General features: G+C 48.6%; 3 protein-coding genes across 4 annotated transcripts in view; 2 read left to right on the forward strand and 1 right to left on the reverse strand.

Annotated features, from left to right (window-relative positions):
- LOC137847094 (antigen WC1.1-like) overlaps positions 1 to 18,583 on the reverse strand; it is a 433,117-nt gene that overhangs the window by 108,082 nt on the left and 306,452 nt on the right. The gene's annotated exons all lie outside the window — the stretch shown is intronic.
- LOC137847329 (olfactory receptor 14C36-like) lies at positions 2,966 to 3,877 on the forward strand. The gene has a single exon (XM_068665615.1). It carries the CDS (start codon positions 2,966 to 2,968, stop codon positions 3,875 to 3,877), a length of 912 nt encoding a protein of 303 aa, XP_068521716.1.
- LOC137847330 (olfactory receptor 14A16-like) lies at positions 5,566 to 6,996 on the forward strand. Its single transcript, XM_068665616.1, has 2 exons — positions 5,566 to 5,574; positions 5,998 to 6,996. The coding sequence occupies exons 1-2, from the start codon at positions 5,566 to 5,568 to the stop codon at positions 6,994 to 6,996; spliced, it is 1,008 nt and encodes a 335-aa protein (XP_068521717.1).

The following is an 18,583-nucleotide window of genomic DNA, read 5'->3' on the forward strand; positions in this document are numbered from 1 at the left end:
TGACCTTATTGCTCTGTATAAGTACATTAAAGGAGGCTGTAGCGAGGTGGGGGTTGGCCTGTTCTCCCATGTGCCTGGTGACAGGACGAGGGGGAATGGGCTAAAGTTACGCCAGGGGAGTTTTAGGTTAGATGTTAGGAAGAATTTCTTTACCGAAAGGGTTGTTAGGCACTGGAACGGGCTGCCCAGGGAGGTGGTGGAGTCACCATCCCTGGAAGTCTTCAAAAGACGTTTAGATGTAGAGCTTAGGGATATGGTTTAGTGGGTACTGTTAGTGTTAGGTTAGAGGTTGGACTCAATGATCTTGAGGTCTCTTCCAACCTAGAGATTCTGTGATTCTGTGATTCTGTGATTCCTCTGCACAGCACAGCAGGGCTGGGGGCACTGCTTGCAGGGGACAAGGGCAGCTGAGAGAAGGGAGGGAGATGTTAAAGGCAGTGTGGAGGAGGGATGCTGAGAGCTTACTGTGGGAGAAATCTTCACAGCCCTGAACAGGGTAAGTCTCTGGCTGGTGCCATCTCCAGATTTGCTGACAAATCCCACAGGCTATGGGAGCTTTCAGGAGAACTCTCAGAGTTTCTTTGGATAACAGAAGAATGACAAGCTCCAGAGCAGGGATTACCTACCAAAGCTGTCAGAGGGACAGGACTTGAGGGTTCCTTCTCACAAGGCTAGCTGCAGGCTGTGCAGGCAAGGTGCAGGCAGGGGCTTGCCAGGGCTGTGGTGCAGAGCAGGGGCCTTGCTGTGCCCTAGGGGTTGTGTGCTGGGGCAGGGCCTCTGCTGCCTGGGAGGCTCAGCACTCAGCCTGCGCGGGGAGTTGCCCAGGGTGCTGCGGGGAGAAGCTGTGGGTAGAAGGAACCCCCCAGACAGGGCAGGACTGGGCAGTGTCCTGCTGGTGTCCAGAGGCTTTCACCTGTGTCTGGCTGCTAACAGCTCCGCAACACAGCCCTGATACCTCTAGAGGGGACTGTTCACGTATATGATCAAGGCAGACTCAAGTCTGTGTTTTTCTGAATCTTTCTTTTCTGCTTTTTTGTTTGCTCATGCTGATGGGAATGGAAATACATTTTTCAGGTTTACAGTAAGGGCTCAGTTTCCCAAAGCATCACACTGAGGTTTTTGAGAACCTCAGCACCCATCCACTTGCAGGTAAGAATAATATTACCTTCCCAGTTTCATCATGGTATGAGTGAGCTGACTGCAAGCATAATGTCCTGGTCTTAGCTAGGATAGAGTAAATTTCCTTCTTAGGAGCTGTTATGGTGCTGTGCTTTGGATTTAGGATGTCAAGAATGTTGATAACATTGTGCTGAGCAGTGTTTACACAGAGACAAGGATTTTCAGCTTCTGTTGCTGCCCTCCCAGTGAGCAGGCCAGGGGTACACAAAAAGCTCTGAGGGGACAGAGCCAGGACAGCTGACCCAAACTGGCCAAAGGAATATTCCATAGCATATCACATCATGATCAGCACTGAAAACAGAGGGGTTCTCTTGGGTTGTTACATTTGCTCAGGGACAATTTTAATATATATATTTTTTTGTTTTTGTTTTTGTTTTTGTTTTCCCTTTACTTTCCTCTTAACTGTCCTGATCTTGACCCTCATTGTATTTTATTTGTTTATTTGTTTAGTTGTTTCTGATTCTTTCCCCCATCACACTGTGGGAAAGTGACACTGAATATCTGCATGGTGATGAGCTGCCTGCAGGGCTAAACCACAACACCTGGCAATGCCCCTGGGCTGTTCCCTGCTCCTGGTAGTGTCTGCAAGGCAGAGCTGAGAAAACAGCACAGGGCATGGGGTCAGTGAGCCATGGCAGGGCACAGACATGGGGAGAGAGAAGCAGCTCCCAGTAGGGAGAGCTCCAAGCAGCAGAGACAAAGGCAGGCACTAAGGAAATATTTGACCAGAATCCTGTGTCAGGGCAATAGAGGCACCTCATGCCATGTCATGCAGTGCAGATCCCTTCCTCTGAGCAACTGCCCTCTCCTCCCCAGTCCAGCTAGGAAAGGCGAAGACTTGCCCGAGTACCCAGTTTTCATCTCCTTACCTCTCTCCCCTACCAAATCATTGTATTTCTTCTCATTTCTCCAGCTGTCTGTGCTGCTCCTGTCATTGTTGTCTGACCCTCTGGGGTTGGCAGTTTCAGCTTCAGAGTCAGGCACTAACCTTGTGGCTCCCATCCCATGGATGTGTCCATGGGGCTGTGGTGTCCCAGCATTCCTCTAACCTGTGGGACTTTGGCAATGCAGATAGTGGGGGTGGGAAAAGATCTGACTCTCCCTTCACTAGATATATCCTCATTAGGACACTCGATAAGTCCTTGAGATGTCCTTCCAAGCTGTGAGCTCTTTTCAGACTGCAATCCCTCCCATAGCAGCTCTGCTTTATCTGATGGAGAAGTGCAGAAAAGTTATGGGCAGGGAAAGGCTGTCGAGGTGGTGAAAGGAACTCCTTGGCTAGCAGAGGGGTGCTGAGAATACCTGGAGGCAGGGTGAGACACTCAGTCATTTGCAGAGGATCTGCCTGTGCTCTCAGAGGTCTCTGATTTCTTCTCAGGGGGAAACAGGACTATAACACCTCTCATTCTACACCCAACTGTCTTCAAATTGGGGGTGTAGATGCTGACAAACTTTTCTGTTTTCAGAGGGATTTCATCTGGAAGATTCTGAATATCAGATCTGGTGTCTGCATCCACCCTGCTCCCAGGTACCACAGAATTAGAGCATGACCAACACCTGGGGAGTCTATGGGAAGAGGCCCTGCTCCTTGTGGCACACTCATTCATCATAAAACAGAACTCCAGGGAGGGAACTGCATCAAGGTCCTGCCAAAAAGGACTAATGACCAGAGTGTTGTGAGGGGGAGTCTATGAGGAATGCCTTTGACTTTTTCTACAGAGAAGTCTGTTCTAAATTTTCCTTTTCTTTTTCTTCTGGGACAGTCATCAGGGCCCACAGGCAGCAAATGTCCAACAGCAGCTTCCCTACAGAGTTTCTCCTCCTGCCATTCGCAGACACATGTGAGCTGCAGCTCCTGAAGTTCGCGCTCTTCCTGGGCATCTACCTGGTTGCCCTCCTGGGCAACGGCCTCATCCTCACAGCCATAGCCTGCGACCACCGCCTCCACACCCCCATGTACTTCTTCCTCCTCAACCTCACCCTCCTTGACCTGGGCACTATTACCACCACTGTTCCCAAAGCCATGGCCAATTCCCTGTGGTACACCAGGACCATATCCTATTTGGGATGTGCTGCACAGGTCATTATCTTTGTTTTTTTCATTGGAGGAGAGTACTTACTTCTTATTCTCATGGCCCATGACCGCTATGTTGCCATCTGTAATCCCCTGCGCTATGGGACACTCATAACTGGAAGAACTTGTGTCAACATGGCAGAAGCTGCCTGGGGCAGTGGCTTTCTCAATGCCATGGTACATGCTGCCAATACCTTTTCCCTTCCCCTCTGCCAAGGCAATGCCCTGGACCAGTTCTCCTGTGAAGTTCCCCAGATCCTCAAGCTGTCCTGCTCAAATGCCTACCTCAGGGAAGTTGGGCTTCTAGTGGTTACAGCATGTTTATTCTTTACATGTTTTGTTTTCCTTGTGCTGTCCTATGTGCAGATCTTCAGGGCAGTGCTGAGGATGACCTCTGAGCAGGGACGGGACAAAGCCTTTTCTACATGCCTCCCTCACCTGGCTGTGGTCTCCCTGTTTCTCAGCACTGCCTTTTTAGCTTACCTGAAGCCCCCCTCTATATCCTCCTCCTCCCTGAATCTTTTGCTGGCAGTTTTGTATTCAGTGGTGCCTCCAGCAGTGAACCCCCTCATCTACAGCATGAGGAACAAGGAACTCAAGGATGCAGTTAGGAAACTGATTTGAGGGAGGTTTTGCACCACCAATAAAGATACCTTCACTCTCCAATAATGAATGCCAGTACATCTCCTTCCAAGCTTGTCTTTTCGTTGTTCTCCTTATTATTATTTTTTCCTTATTGACATTATGACTGTTGGTGTTCCTTACATTCCTACATAAATATTTGGATTCCCCTCTTTGCTATCAATGAATGAACCTGATCCATCCCATATGGAGGCTATATAAATGTGCATCTAACACTGTAAGTCAATGAAGACTTTCTCATAAGGTGTCTGTAATAAAATTGAATTACCCCAGTACAGGCCTGAAGCCTGGGCTTTCCTTCCCAAACCAGTGCCAAGAATATGCCCAAAGAATGGCTCCCCACAAGAGTCTGTTCAAGCTTCAGTTCAGGAAGGCATGGCTCATTGTCACATTGTGACCTGTCAGAGACCGAGAGCTGGATTTAAGACTCACCCATGGGTGTCTGCTTACAGTGGAGGCAGCGAATGGTCACTGCATAACATAGCCAGGGCAGTTTCCAAATGTGAGGCATGGGAGAGAGCAGAGACCCCTTCTAGCCTCTGGACAGCAAACAAAGAAGGAGGTGCCTTGGTTGGCTCAGTTGAAACCTTTCCATCAGCAGGGAGAAGGAAGATCCACCCCTGTCTTGCAGGAGTGTCCTGCCTAAAAACAGGGCATGGAAAGGTGATCCTTGGACCTCATTCATTTTCTGAATGAGGAAGGATGGAGCTGGAAATGAGATTCCTTCAGCAGCTGAGGGAAGGAACATCAGCGATTACTTCAGCGTGTTTCAAAGTTGGTTCCCCTGGAGGGCCAGGGACATCTCAAGGGACATGAGAGAGGGGAGAGACAGAGAGGCATTAGGCTGGAGCTGTGCTGCTGAGCTGGGCCTGGCTCCTGGGTCCAAGGGGAGCTCCTGGCAAGCAGGCAGCACTACAGAGAGACAGCTCTGCCCAGGAGCAGCTCCGCTGCACAGCACAGCAGGGCTGGGGGCACTGCCAGCAGGGGACAAGGAAGGCTGAGAGAAGGGAGGGAGATGTTAAAGGCAGTGTGGAGGGGGGATGCTGAGAGCTCACTGCAGGAGAAATCTTCACAGCCGTGAAGTGTAAGTCTGTGGCTGCAGGGCAACACAGCTGTTGTTCCTGGTGCCATCTCCAGATTTGATGGCAAATCCCACAGCCTATGGGGTATTTCAGGAGAACTCTCAGAGTTTCTTTGGATAACAGAAAAATGACAAGCTCCAGAGCAGGGATTACCTACCAAAGCTGTCAGAGGGACAGGGCATGAGAGTTTCTTCTCACAGGGCCAGCTGCAGGCTGTGCAAGCAGGGTGCAGGCAGGGGTGTCCAGGGCTGTGGTGCAGAGCAGGGTCCCTGCTGTGCCCCAGGGGCTGTGTGCTGGGGCAGGGCCTCTGCTGCCTGGGAGGCTCAGCACTCAGCCTGCGCGGGGAGTTGCCCAGGGTGGTGTGGGGAAAAGCTGTGGCTGGAAAGAACAGAAGGCCAGGGCCGGGCAGGGTCCTGATGCCGGCAGGGGGCTGCTACATGGGCCAGGTTCCTCATATCTCCCCAGCATACCCAGGGCAATTCTGGGGGAGATTCGTGAAAGGGAAGAACAACACCTGACATAACTGACAGGATGGCACTCTCTGAGGTCTCATTTTTCAACTTCCTCCTTTGGACAGCAGTCAGAGAGATGATAATGGTATTGTTAGGATTGTAGAAGGGACCTAAACTCATAGAGCATTACAGTTAAAAGAAATTTGTAGGTCTTTGAGGAAACTCATATATTCACTCCACGCCATTTAACCTGTTGGCAGGTTTAACTAGCAGGTAGCAACAACACAACCTTCTTTGTTTCTTGTGGGATTGTTGGATGTACTTCTCAGCACTTGTAAATAGGGAGATGCCTCTGGCCACTGGATGTCTGAGATCCATTCCTGGTGCTCTTTACCAGCAGCACTGATTACTGCTGAGACTAGAGAGGATATTCATGGTCTCTGTGGCATCCTTAGGCAGAGAGACACAGAGCTCTAGGCAGGAGCATATCTTGTTGAGATGAAGATGCAGTGAGGATACAGCCTTGTTGAGGATGTTTTCTGTGAAATAAGGTTTAGTTTTTGCTTAGAAAAGTCTCTCTAACATGTCACTGTCTATTCCTCCATGGACAGGCAACCATGCCCAGAGGCAGCAAATGTCCAACAGCAGCTTCCCCACAGAATTCCTCCTCCTGCCATTCACAGACACACGCAAACTGCAGCTCCTGAACTTCGCACTCTTCCTGGGCATCTACCTGGCTGCCCTCCTGGGCAATGGCCTCATCCTCACAGCCATAGCCTGCGACCACTGCCTCCACACCCCCATGTACTTCTTCCTTCCCAACCTTGCTTCCATTGACCTGGGCACTATTACCACCACTGTCCCCAAAGCCATGGCCAATTTCCTGTGGGACACCAGGGCCATTTCCTCCTATGCATGTGCTGCTCAGATTTTATTCTTTTTCTTTTTCATTTCAGCAGAGTTTTATCTTCTCACCATCATGGCCTATGACCGCTATGTTGCCATCTGCAAACCCCTGCACTACGGGACAGTAATGGACAGCAGAACTTGTGTCAACATGGCAGCAGCTGCCTGGGGCAGTGGCTTTCTCAATGCTGTGCTGCACACTGCCAATACCTTTTCCCTCCCCCTCTGCCAAGGCAATGCCCTGGACCAGTTCTTCTGTGAAGTTCCCCAGATCCTCAAGCTCTCCTGCTCACATGCCTACCTCAGAGAAGTTGGGCTTCTTGTGGTTAGTGCCTGCTTAGCATTTGGATGTTTTCTTTTCCTTCTCATGTCCTATGTGCAGATCTTCAGGGCAGTGCTGAGGATCCCCTCACAGCAAGGACGGCACAAAGCCTTTTCCACATGCCTCCCTCACCTGACTGTTGTCTCCCTGTCCATCAGCACCGGATTATTTGCCTATCTGAAGCCCCCCTCTGTATCCTCCTCCTCCCTGAATCTTTTGCTGGCAGTTTTGTATTCAGTGGTGCCTCCAGCAGTGAACCCCCTCATCTACAGCATGAGGAACGAGGAGCTCAAGGATGCAATGTGCAAATTGGTAACAGGATATTTTCAGAACCAATAAATTGCCGTTCTTCCTCTGCATATCATTTATAATGTAGCTCATTAGAGGCCCAGAAGCTGGAAATTTGTGTGTGGTTGTGTTGCATTATCTTATCTTTGATTTATGTGTGATAGTGTTTCACACAAAGGTATCATTATTCATCCCCTTCCATTTCAGTATCTACCTGTCCGTGTGACTCTGAGACATGGAGTAAATGAGAAGCCAGGCTCTCTGTTTATTTCAATAATAGAAAGAACCCTGCTGTGATTTGCTTGCCTGAGATCCTTCCTCAGAGACCTGTGGTGGAGCTGCAGGGGCACTTGGATGTGTGGAAAGGTGGAGGGAAAAAGAGTCCTGGTACAGCAGCAACACTGCCAAATTTATTTTATTTATTTTATTTTATTATTATTTTTTTTTCCCAAGCTGCTCTCTTTCACCTCCCACATTCCTGTTCGGAGCCCTTGTGTTACTGTGAGGACTGATTCTTCTTGTTGCTCAGGAGAGGCAGGAGAGCATGGAACATACAGAACATGAGTCTGTCCAACATGGAGGCACCCAGGTGCTAAAGCATTCAAGGTGCTAAATCAGCGCAAGGAGAGCTCTGCAACTCCAGGAAACACAGCAGGCATAGGGAAAACAATCTCCTGGATTTGTTGTTATACCTCTGGTGAAATTTCATAGACTGAATACAGTGAAAAACATCTCCCAACATTGGAAATGAGTTGGACTTGATGATTCTTGTGGGTCCTGTCCAGCTCAGACTATTCCATGAGTCTCTGACTCTGAAGAAGTCCGGCTATCTGTGCGCAGCCTCCATGGCCAAGGAACCACTTGTGTGGGAGGCAGTCAGTGGCAGTGCCCCCCACCAGCTGGCTCTGCCTTCCCAGCCTGACCAGCACAGCCCTGCAGAGTGCCCTCACGGCCCTGTGCACCACAGCCACCTTGCTCTACAGAGCAGCACCAGCAGCTGGGGGGCTATGGGCAGCATGGGCAGGGGCTGCAGGAATGGTTGCTCAGGCCAGCCCAGACGTGCTGGGCTGGGGCAAGGCTGTGTGGGACATGGGGTGTCCTGGGAGAAGAGCAGGGCTCTGTGTGTTTGCAGTGGTGTTGCCTGAGGAGCCCCAGGGGCAGCAGTGTGGTGCTGTGCTGTGCTGGGGAGCGGGGCTGGCCTGGGGGGCTGCAGGCTGTCTGAGAAGGTGGAGCGGTGGGGTTTACATACTGCAGATGTCAGCAGCAGGGACACTGCTACTGACCTCCCCTTCTCCATTTCCTGTTTGTGTGCCATCCCAGCATGGGTTGTTCTGCTGGGCTGGGCTGGGGAGAGGACAGGGAGGTGTGGAGAGCTGGGGAGGGTTTGGGCTGGGGTGGCCTCCTGAAAGAGACAGGGAGGACCAGCACAGCAGGGGATGGTCTGAGTCCTTCTTGTCTGGACACCCAGGCAGATTTTTTCCAAGGGCATTTGTCCCAGAGCCACCCCTTGCAATGACCATTCCCAGCACTGGGCTCTCACCCCCGATCACACAGGTGGTTTGTTTCTTCTGCGACGGACACCAAAGGATGACATCAGAAGGACGTGATTCTCTTGTCCACATGAGATTCCCCATAGTACTGCTGTGGTAAATGATCCTGAGAGAGCATGTTGTATAAACTATGGAAAAACACCTGAATAAAGGAAGGTTGGAGGTCAGGACTATCACACAAACTATACCAATCTTCTCTTCAGTTTTCTCAACATTTTCCTAAAATATACATTCAGGTCTTGATTCACTTGTCCACAGAGGTGGACATTCCCTTCAGGATGCCCTGAGGTTTCTGAAGAATTGTCAGGAACAATGTAAGTCTAGATGTCTGGGAGGCCTTCTGAAGCATGAGCTGGTTGACAGGCAGAGTACCTGAGGGATTGTGCAGGGCATCCCCTGCACTGAGTGTTCCTGGGTGGGCTGGGAAGGGGCTTCCTGAGTACAACAGCTCCTTTTAGCCCTGTGGATGCTGGCTGTGAGGTCACTTATGTCCCAGCCCCTCGCTGGCCAACAGCAGGGAGGCAGAGCCTCTGAGGTCATAAAGGCCATCAGAAAGCTGCCCCCAACAGGGTGACACATTTGGGGAGGCCAGGGGAAAGTTGGGAGAATAAAGGTGGGAGATTTGGGGGAGAGAAGAGGGTCTTGATAACAGAAAGGAAAGGTTCAGAAAAGGTGAGAGAGGTTCAGGTAAGGATGCTGCTGCTGCAACACTCACTGGGAAAATATTCATGTTAGACCACTGGTAATATTTCTAACCAGGGACCTTAGGTCCTGGTGCTATCCTAAATGGCCCCTCTCACCCAGAAAGGAACCCACTGCTCTAATCCCCAGCCTCCTACACTACCTGGAAGTCAAACCCCAGACACATTACCTGTTACTATTAGTCTTAACCTATTCCTTTTGCTAATCCCTAGTCCTTAATCCCTGACATTAATTTGTCAGTTCAAAGCAGAACACGAAAGCCTCCCTCTAAGACCCTGCTCAATCCCTAACCCTGGAGGCCAGATCTAATCCCTAAACCCTAACCTGAATACCTGATCCTCAAATCACTTCTTCCTGGTTACTAATGCCAACTGTCCTGCTGTACAGGTCAAACCCACGGTGCTAAGAAACAGATAGGAGCCCTGAGAGCATAGTTATGAAAAAGATAGATGGGGATTAAAAACTATAAAGACACCTTGTCTTCAAGCATCAAAGCTCTTCCAAAAGCTTGAGATATTCAATGAGGTGGTCAAAACCTCAAATTAAGATGGAAAACTGAAGGGAAAGAGAGACAGTTCACACTTAATTAAGACCTGACTATAACTTTCAGAGCTCGTAAGAAAAGTGATCCCATCTCTCCTGCATTAGTATTGTAAACATCTCCTGAAGTTTAACAAGAGCAAGTGCTGAGTTCTGCACCTGGGATGGGGCAACCCTAGCTATGCGTACAGACTACGGGATGAGAAGCTGAAGAGTAGTCTCTCAAAGAGGGATCGTAGAATCTGAGAATCATAGAATATCCCGAGTTGGAAGGGATCCATAAGGATCATTGAGTCCAACTCCTGGCACAACACAGGTCTACCCAAAATTTTAGACCATGTGACCAAATGCACAGTCCAATCTCTTCTTAAATTCAGACAGGCTCGTTGCAGTGACTACTTCCCTGGGGAGCCTGTTCCAGTGTGCAACCACCCTCTCGGTGAAGAACCTCTTCCTGATGTCTAGCTTAAACCTCCCCTGCCTCAGCTTAACACCATTCCCGTGGGTCCTGTCACTGGTGATTAAGGAGAATAGGTCAGCACCTGCCCCTCCACTCCCCCTTGTGAGGAAGTTGTTGACTGTGATGAGGTCCCCCCTCGCCTCCTCTTCTCCAGGCTGAACACACTAAGTGACCTCAGCCGCTCCTCATATGTCTTCCCCTCTAGGACCTTCACCATCTTCATTGCCCTCCTCTGGACACTCTCTAATAGTTTTACATCCTTTTTTTACTGTGGTTCCCAGAACTGCACACAGTACTCGAGGTGAGGCCGGACTAGCACAGAGTAGAGCAGAACAATCTATTCCCTCAACTGACTAGCAATGTCGTGCTTGATTCACCCCCAGATACGGTTGGCCCTTATGGCTGCCAGGGCACACTGCTGGTTCATATTCAGCTTGTTATCAACCACAACCCCCAGATCCCTCTGTGGGGCTGCTCTCCAGCTTCTCGTCCCCCAGTCTATATGTAGAGCCAGGGTTGCCCCATCCCAGATGCAGGACCTGGTACTTGCTGTTGTTACACTTCATGTGGTTGGTGGCTGCCCAGCTCTCCAATCTGTCCAGATCTCTCTGCAAGGACTTTCCACCCCCAGCTGACTCCACAACTCCTCCAAGTTTGGTGTCGTCAGCAAATTTGCTCAAAACACCTAGTCCTACCTCCAAATCGTTTATAAAGACATTGAAGAGGACTGGCCCTAAAATGGAGCCTTGAGGGACCCCACTAGTGACCATCCACCAGCTTGATGCAGACCCATTTACCACAACCCTTGGAGTCCTACCCGTCAACTGGATATACACCCAATGTATGTGTTGAGGGATTTTTGAAACAGCAAAAATCCCATGGCTTGCTGCAGCTGAGCAAACCAAGCTACCAGGACGACTATGAGAAGTTCCCACATCGCCCAGTTGAAGAATTTAGAAAAGTATTATTGCCAGCAGCTGGCTTCAAGGACGGGATCTACGTGACTGCTATTCACAAGGGGGTTGTTTTCATGCAGTTGTTTTTCTGAGTGCTTTTGACCAATAATCTTGTGTGAGACACTATCCATCCCTGTTAAGTTTACTATAAAAGTCAGGCTATTCGGGTAATAAAGGGCTGCATGATCTGACCATACTAGTGTCTGTCGTGTTTTCAGCCGTTCTTCCTGCAACATGTATGATATTTTTGTCCAGCTATATGCTGGACATTTTGTCCAGTAGTATCCTCTGTGAAACTGTGTCAAAAGCTTTACTGAAATCCAAAAAGATCACATCAGCTGGTTTCCCTTGATCAACTAAATGGGTGATCTCATCGTAAGAGGAAATCAAATTTGTAAAGAGGACCTACCTGTCATGAACCCATGTTGACTGGGACCAATGACTGCATTGTTCCCCAAGTGCGCTTCAGTATCTACAAGGACAATCTCCATAATTTTACCAGGCACTGATGTGAAACTGACAGGCCCGTAGTTAACGGTGTCTTCTTTCTTGTTCTTCTTGAAACTGGCACAACATTTGCCAACTGGGACCTCTCCATATTCCCAAGACTGTTGAAAATTAATTGAGAGAGGTCCTGTGATAATGTCAGCCAGCTCTCTGAGCACTGTCCGGACGCATGGACTTGTATGGATCCATGTGATGCAGCAAATCACACACACATTCAAGGTCAGTTGGGAGTTTATCATTCCTCCAGTTATGGTCCTCACAGCACCCAGGGGTCCTGAAACCCACCCTCGGCATTAAAGACAGAGGAAAAGTAGGCATTAAACATCTCTGCTTTGCCTATGTCCTTGTCTGTGAGGTGACCTTCCCCATCAAGTAATGGATATATGTTTTCTCCGGTCCTCCTTTTTCTATTCACATATTTAAAAGAAAACTTTTTATTGTCACCCACAGATGTGGCCAGCTTCAACTCTTTGAAGCTCCAGGCTTTGGCTGAATGCATTTTCTCCCTACAAACATGAACAGCGTCTCTGTTCCACATTGCCTGACCATGCTTCCAGCACCCATACCATTTATTTTTATGCCTAAGCTCCACAGGAAGATCCCTGGTCAGCCAAGCTGGCCTTGTGCCCCACCTCCTTGACTTCTGATATCCTATGTCCATTTCTGTGTTCCGCGGTACAGAAAAGACAGGGATCTCCTGGAAAGAATCCAGCAGAGGGCCACGACAATGATACGGGGCCTAAAGCATCTTCCTTATGAAGAAAGGGAGAAAACAAAGCATGTTGAAGTCCTTTATAAGGACAAGGGCAGTCAATTTCAATGTATTTCTTAGTTCCTTAAAGAATAATTAATCAGTGTTGTCATCCTGGCTGGGTTGTCTTTCATAGACTCCCACAACGACATCCCCTTTATTTGTTTTTCCCTTAATCCTAACCCAGAGGATCTCAACATTGCCACCACCAACTGCAAGCTCCATGTAGTCCAGCCTTTCCTTTACATACAGCACCACCCCACCACCTGGCCTGTCCTGCCTGTCCCTACTGAGGAGTCTGTAACCATCTGTTGCAACACACCATTCACAGGACTCATCCCACCAGGTTTGGCTTATGCTGATGATATTGCTCCGGGACTGGGCCAAGAATTCTAACTCATCCAGTTTATTCCTCATACTGTGTGCATTTGTGTAGAAGCACTACAAATGCATTTCATTGCACGCAGCACTTAGTGGAGAAGCCTGAAAGACCTCACTAGCACACAGTCCCTCTAATTCTGGCACTCCATCCCTTAGCTTATCACTGACATGCCTGGTTTTATCCCTTTCCCCTTTTGACTCTAGTTTAAAGCCCTGTCTATCAGCCCTAATAATTCCTGGGCAAAAATCCTTTTCCCCCTCTGAGAAAGGTGAATCCCATCTCATGCCAGGAGGCTTGGTGTCTCATAGACCTTCCCGTGATGAACAAACCCAAAGTTCTGCTGGTGGCACCAGTCTCGGAGCCACGTATTGATGAGCCGAGTCTGCCCGTCAACATATTTTCCTCCTATTGGAAGGAAGAGGCAAATATGCCCTGTGCCCCATATCCTTTAACCAGTCTCTCCAAAGCCCTAAAGTCCCTTTGGATAGATCTCATACTTCTCCTTGCTACATCGTCATTACCAGCCTGAAAAAAAGCAGTAGTGGGTAGTAGTCAGACAGCTGTACCAGGTGAGTGACTTTCCTGGCAATACCTTTTACCTCAGCCACGGGGAGGCAGCAGACTTCCCTGTGGGTTGGGTCTGGATGGCATATCAGGCCCTCTGTCCCTTTCAGAAGGGAGTCCCCATGATGATAACCCTTCTTTCTTGAAAGAAGATGTAGTCCTTCAAGGGGTAGGTTGCCTTGCCTTAGGCACCCTTTCCAACTGGGATGGGCTTTTGTCTACATCATTGTTTTGACTGCCATGTTCTAGAGCTTCATAGCTGTTACAGATGGGTGGTCAGGAAGGTGAGGTGGGCAGGGAGAGGGCTCACCTACCACCCCGAGCAGGAACCTCCTTCCATTCTCTCCCTTGGCCTAGGTTCCCTCCTCCTGCTTTGCAAGATGGGGGAACTTTTGTCTTTTGTGTAGTGGCTGCCTGGTGGGACAGAGGAACCTTTGTTACTTGTGTTGTGGCTGGCTCATGAGTCTGCCTTAGGGAGGGCAGAGTATGCTTTCACCAGTCAGCTTCCCTCTCCACCTGCCTGATGCTCCTCAATCTGCTCACCTCCTCCCAAAGCTTCTCCACCGGGCTGAGCAATTCGTCAGCCTGTGCACACCTCCCACAGGCATACCCACCACTGCTGCTGTAAGACACTAACAGAAGATTCAGGCACACCCTGCAGCCAAAGACCTGTATGGTTGCAAGTTTCCCCAAGACTTCTATCCAGGTAGCCTCATCGGTAATTGTGGCTGGAGAGGCTGCCAGAGATGCAGAGGCCATGACTTTCTGCTGGGTGGATACCATGGCTGGGCTCTTCATAAGCAGTTCACAACCACCATTGGGAAAGAGCAGTGAGGACGCCCTCCCTGCTCGCCCTGCCTGTGAGAACTGCTCTGCAAACTGCCATGTCACACTGTTTGCCTTTCCTACTCGGCACACTCCTAGTCACTTGTGCTTCCTAGGGGCTGCCTTTGCTTTGACTGGGGGTGGGGGAGGGGTGTTTGCTGTGGGCTCTGCCAATGCCTCATCAGCCTCCTTCATGAGGGATGCTGGGTCCTGGTGGCTCCCAAGTGGCCTCAATGCAGGAAAGAGCCTTGCCTGCCTCGATACCCTCTCCACTACAGAACACATCTGCCCTGGAGCCGAGCTCCTCGTTTGTGATCACAAGTTTGTGATTTCTTTATTCTGGAATGCCTGATAGAGTTTCTGAGAAGTTTTCAATAGTATCCTTGTACCAGCTGTACTCCAGGTTCCCTTTGGGAACCTTATTTTGAGAATTACCCCACTCAGCGGGTAACCTTGAGGAGCAGGGATTACAAACACCAGAGAGGCCTCAAAACACAGGACTGTCATACACTCTGACTGCACAGTCCAGCCCTTTCTCCCCTGAGTCAGAAGGCACCTCTGGAGGTGTCCACTACCATCATCTTCTCTGAGCACCGATAGCTTTACAGGTAGATTGTGTTAGTCAATGTTTTCTGCAGCTGGGTTTTGAAAATCTCTGAGCCCATGACTCACTATTTTGGTGGCCATTCCCTCAGTATAGACACTGATGCCAACAGAAGGATGGAGCTGGTCAAATTTCAAAGATCAGCTCCCCTTGGGCAGTGGGGAATGGCTGTCCCTGTGCTCTCCACAAGTGGTCCCCAAGCTGGCAGTGTTGCTGTGCAGAGGAAATGGGCTGTGGTGCTGTGGGATAAATCTGCATGGCCATGCTGGTCAGGATGGGAAGCAGACTCATCCAGGTCCGGATCACTGGGCTGGACCAGGCAAAAGTACTTCACGAAGGGGGAAATGAATCTATGCTGGGTCTGGCTGGGATGGAGTTAACTTTCCCTGCAGCAGCCCATATAGAGCACTAGATAGAATGGCACTGATATCACACCAGTGCTTTTTCAACTGCTGAGCAATACTGAACAGCATTAAGACTCCCTCCAACTCCCCCAAAAGCCAGCAGTCTGGGGGTGGGCAAAAAGTGGGGAGGGGACATCACGAGGGCAGCTGACCTAAAATGACCAAAGGGATATTCCATACCATATGATGTCACAGGCAGCAATAAGAGGTAGAAAAAGGAAGAAGAGGGGAGGGGTGGGCTGTTGTTGCCAAAATGTCTGTCCTCCCAAATAATGGCTATGTGTATTGAGGCCCTGCTTCAAGGACATGGTCAAGCATCACTTATTGATGGGAAGTAGAGAGTAATTTCTTTCCTCTCGTTCTATGCTTCCACACGGCCTTTACTTGTTTGCTTGTTGTTGTTGGCTTGTTTTATTTTTCCCTCTTCCTTTTCCCATCAATTAAATTATGCTTATGTCAACACATTTTCTTTTCTTTTCTTTTCTTTTCTTTTCTTTTCTTTTCTTTTCTTTTCTTTTCTTTTCTTTTCTTTTCTTTTCTTTTCTTTTCTTTTCTTTTCTTTTCTTTTCTTTTCTTTTCTTTTCTTTTCTTTTCTTTTCTTTTCTTTTCTTTTCTTTTTTCTTTTCTTTTCTTTTCTTTTCTTTTCTTTTCTTTTCTTTTCTTTTCTTTTCTTTTCTTTTCTTTTCTTTTCTTTCCTTTCCTTTCCTTTCCTTTCCTTTCCTTTCCTTTCCTTTCCTTTCCTTTCCTTTCCTTTCCTTTCCTTTCCTTTCCTTTCCTTTCCTTTCCTTTCCTTTCCTTTCCTTTCCTTTCCTTTCCTTTCCTTTCCTTTCCTTTCCTTTCCTTTCCTTTCCTTTCCTTTCCTTTCCTTTCCTTTCCTTTCCTTTCCTTTCCTTTCCTTTCCTTTCCCTCTTGTTTTTCTTTTTCCTTTTTCCTTTTTTCTTTTTTTTTTTTCCCCAGCATACTTTCTTCTTCCCCTCCCCTTCTGAGGAGGGTGAGTGAGAGAGAGGTTGTGGCGGAGTTCAACTGCATAGCTAGGTAAAAACAACAAAGAATCATACCCCAGCGGTGTGATATCCCATGATATCCTGTGTTATCTTGTTTATTACAAAGGTGCTATGAGAGAGTCTTCACTGACTTACTGTTACATGAATATGTATAAAGCATCCATATAAAAAAGTGCAGTTTCACTCATTAATTGTAGTGGGAGGAATCCCAACACTTATGCGGAAATGCAAGAAGCCAAAGATGTCACAATGGAAATAAGGAAAAAAAATAATAATGATAAAAACAAACAAGTAAACAAACAAGCAAAAAAAAAACAGGCTGGAATGGGATACACAATTTTCGTTTATGGAGAGGGAAAGAAACTTTCTGAGTACTGAAAAACATCCCCCAAATCAGTTTCCTAACAGTATCCTTGAACTCCTTGTTCCTCATGCTGTAGATGAGGGGGTTCACTGCTGGAAGCACCACTGAGTACAGAACTGCCAGAAAAAGATTCAGGGAGGAGGAAGAGATGGAGAGGGGCTTCAAATAGGCAAACATGATATTGCTGATGAACAGGGAGACCACAGTGAGGTGAGGGAGGCACGTGGAAAAGGCTTTGTGCTGGCCCTGCTCTGAGGGCATCCTCAGAACGGTCCTGAAGATCTGCACATAGGACAGCACAAGGAAAACAAAACACGCAACACCTGAACAAAAGCAAAAGATAATGAACGCAACTTCTCTGAGGTAGGCATCGGAGCAGGAGAGCTTGAGGATCTGGGGAATTTCACAAAAGAACTGGTCTAGGGCATTCCCTTTGCAGAGGGGTAGGGAAAAGGTATTGGCACTGTGCAGCACAGCATAGAGAAAAGTGCTGCCCCAGGTAGCTGCTACCATGTTGACACAAGTTCTGCTGTCCATTATTGTCCCATAGTGCAGAGGTTTACAGATGGCAACATAGCGGTCCTAAGCCATGATGGTGAGAAGAGAAAACTCTGCTGTGATAAATGCGACAAACATAAAGAGCTGGGTAGCACAATCTGCATAGGAAATGGTCCTGGTGTCCCAGAGGGAATTGGCCATGGCTTTGGGGACAGTGGTTGTAATAGTGCCCAGGTCAAGGAGGGCGAGGTTGAAGAGGAAGAAGTACATGGGGGTGTGGAGGTGGTGGTCGCAGGCTATGGCTGTGAGGATGAGGCCGTTGCCCAGGAGCGCAGCCAGGTAGATGCCCAGGAAGAGCCCAAAGTGCAGAAGCTGCAGCTCACATGTGTCTGCGAATGGCAGGAGGAGGAACTCTGTGGAGAAGCTGCTGTTGGACATTTGCTGCCTCAGGGTATGGTTGGCTGTCCATGGAAGAAAAGAGAGAGACAAGTTAGACTTCTCTGAGCGTAAGTTATATTTCAAAGAAAGCTCCTCAGGAAGACACAGTGTCACTTCCTTGTGAGGAGAATGTGCTCCTTCCTGGATCTCTGGGTTTTGCTGTCGAAGAGTACAATAGGGACCAGGCAAATCCTTGTTGGACTTAGGAGCAGTCAGTACTGCTTCATAGTGTCTTGTAAAGGGCACCAGAAAGGGATTTCAGGTGCCCATTTTGCTGACGTAGCCTGTGCAATCTGTACAGGTGTTAGGGGAAATTAGGAGGTTCTTCACAGACATACAAATCTATTTCACTGTAACGTTCTAGGATCTTCAGTCCCTTCTAAAAACCTGGTAAGTCCCTTATAATCTCCATAATTGTCCCTCATGGCAGGAAAGTGAAAGCAGAGTTCTGAGAGTGCCTTCCCTTCAGGTATTCCCTGCCTTGGTCTTCCCTATCAATAACCAACCCCAGAGATGTCCTGGGGCTTCTGTTGAGCTGTGAGCAGCCGGCTCCAGTGTTATAGTTTAACCCAGGTGGCAGCTAAGCATCACCGTTCGCTCATCCTCCCCCCTCCCACTCTGGGATGGGGGAGAGAAACAGAAAAATGAAGCCTGTGAGTTGAGATAAAGACAGTTTATTAAGACAAAATAATTATTAATAATAATAATAACAATAATAGTGCAAATAATAATAATGTATATGAAACAAGTGATGCACAATGCAATTGCTCACCACCCGTTGACCGATGCCCAGCCTGTCCCCGAGCAGCCGGCCCTCCCACCCCCGCTAGCCACCCCTATATATTGTTCAGCATGATGTCAGATGATATGGAATACCCCTTTGACTAGTTTGGGTCAGCTGTCCTGGGTCTGTCCCCTCCCAGCTCCTGATGCATGCCCAGCCTGCCTGCTGGCAGGACAGAGTGAGAAGCTGAAAAGTCCTTGGCTTAGTGTAAGCACTGCTCTGCAACAATTAAAACATCAGCATGTTATCACCACTCTTCTCATCCTAAGCCAAAATATAACACCCTTCCAGCTACTAGGAGGAAA

This window comes from Anas acuta, chromosome W (genome assembly GCF_963932015.1).
Source record: "Anas acuta chromosome W, bAnaAcu1.1, whole genome shotgun sequence".
Taxonomy (NCBI): Eukaryota; Metazoa; Chordata; class Aves; order Anseriformes; family Anatidae; genus Anas; species Anas acuta.

What these genes read in the sequence shown, in the direction of transcription:
- LOC137847329 (XM_068665615.1), top strand. Translation starts at nt 2,966, where the DNA reads ATGTCCAACAGCAGCTTCCCTACAGAGTTTCTCCTCCTGCCATTCGCA.